The sequence below is a fragment of the Camelina sativa genome, chromosome 3 (assembly GCF_000633955.1).
Source record: "Camelina sativa cultivar DH55 chromosome 3, Cs, whole genome shotgun sequence".
Taxonomy (NCBI): domain Eukaryota; kingdom Viridiplantae; phylum Streptophyta; class Magnoliopsida; order Brassicales; family Brassicaceae; genus Camelina; species Camelina sativa.
The window spans coordinates 957,570-958,146 of NC_025687.1; the positions used below are offsets into that span (position 1 = coordinate 957,570).

A 577-nucleotide genomic window follows, 5' to 3' on the forward strand; every position below is an offset into this window, starting at 1 on the left:
AGCCCATGGAGGTAAAAAGACATCACCAACCTGAAATTATGCAGGAAATATAAGTATATAAACTCAACATGAAAGGAGCAATCAAACACAATGGAAAGACCTTGAACTGACACAAACCTTCTCTCCTGATTGTTTTTCACCCAAATCAAGGCTGAATCTATTTTCCAAAAACTCAGGCATGTAGAAGAATTCAGGAATTAGTTCTTTAACGTCTGAAGTATTTCCCTTTCCTGCTGCACTTAGCCAAGTATCTTTAATACTATTAAAGAGTCTATCAGCATGATCAAACTGACCGCCCTGCAGCTTCTGATTTTCAGCACTGAATGGCGGGAGGCGAATAAGGTAAAACAGAACAATTCCCGCACTTGAATAGTGAGAACCATAATGAAATTTTGGAACCTCGGGATCATCCCAGCTCTCATATCTGCAATCAAGCAGAAGAAAAAGAATGCATGATAAGCAAAGATTATATACAACTATGCTATCATAAAGCCGTAGCTAGTTAACAAGAAATTATTGACGTATGGCAAAGAAAACAAGGGAAACATGCACTATACAAAGGTTAAATGCACATCAC

At 38.0% G+C, this 577-nt stretch overlaps 1 protein-coding gene across 1 annotated transcript in view; it reads right to left on the bottom strand.

Moving 5' to 3' along the window:
• The window catches only part of LOC104778538 (protein SPIRRIG-like), an 11,273-nt gene that overhangs the window by 2,949 nt on the left and 7,747 nt on the right, over positions 1-577 (bottom strand). Inside the window, exon 15 of the mRNA XM_010502995.2 lies at positions 101-424. Within this exon, the coding sequence (XP_010501297.1) occupies positions 101-424 (324 nt within the window). The remainder of the gene's footprint in view (positions 1-100; positions 425-577) is intronic.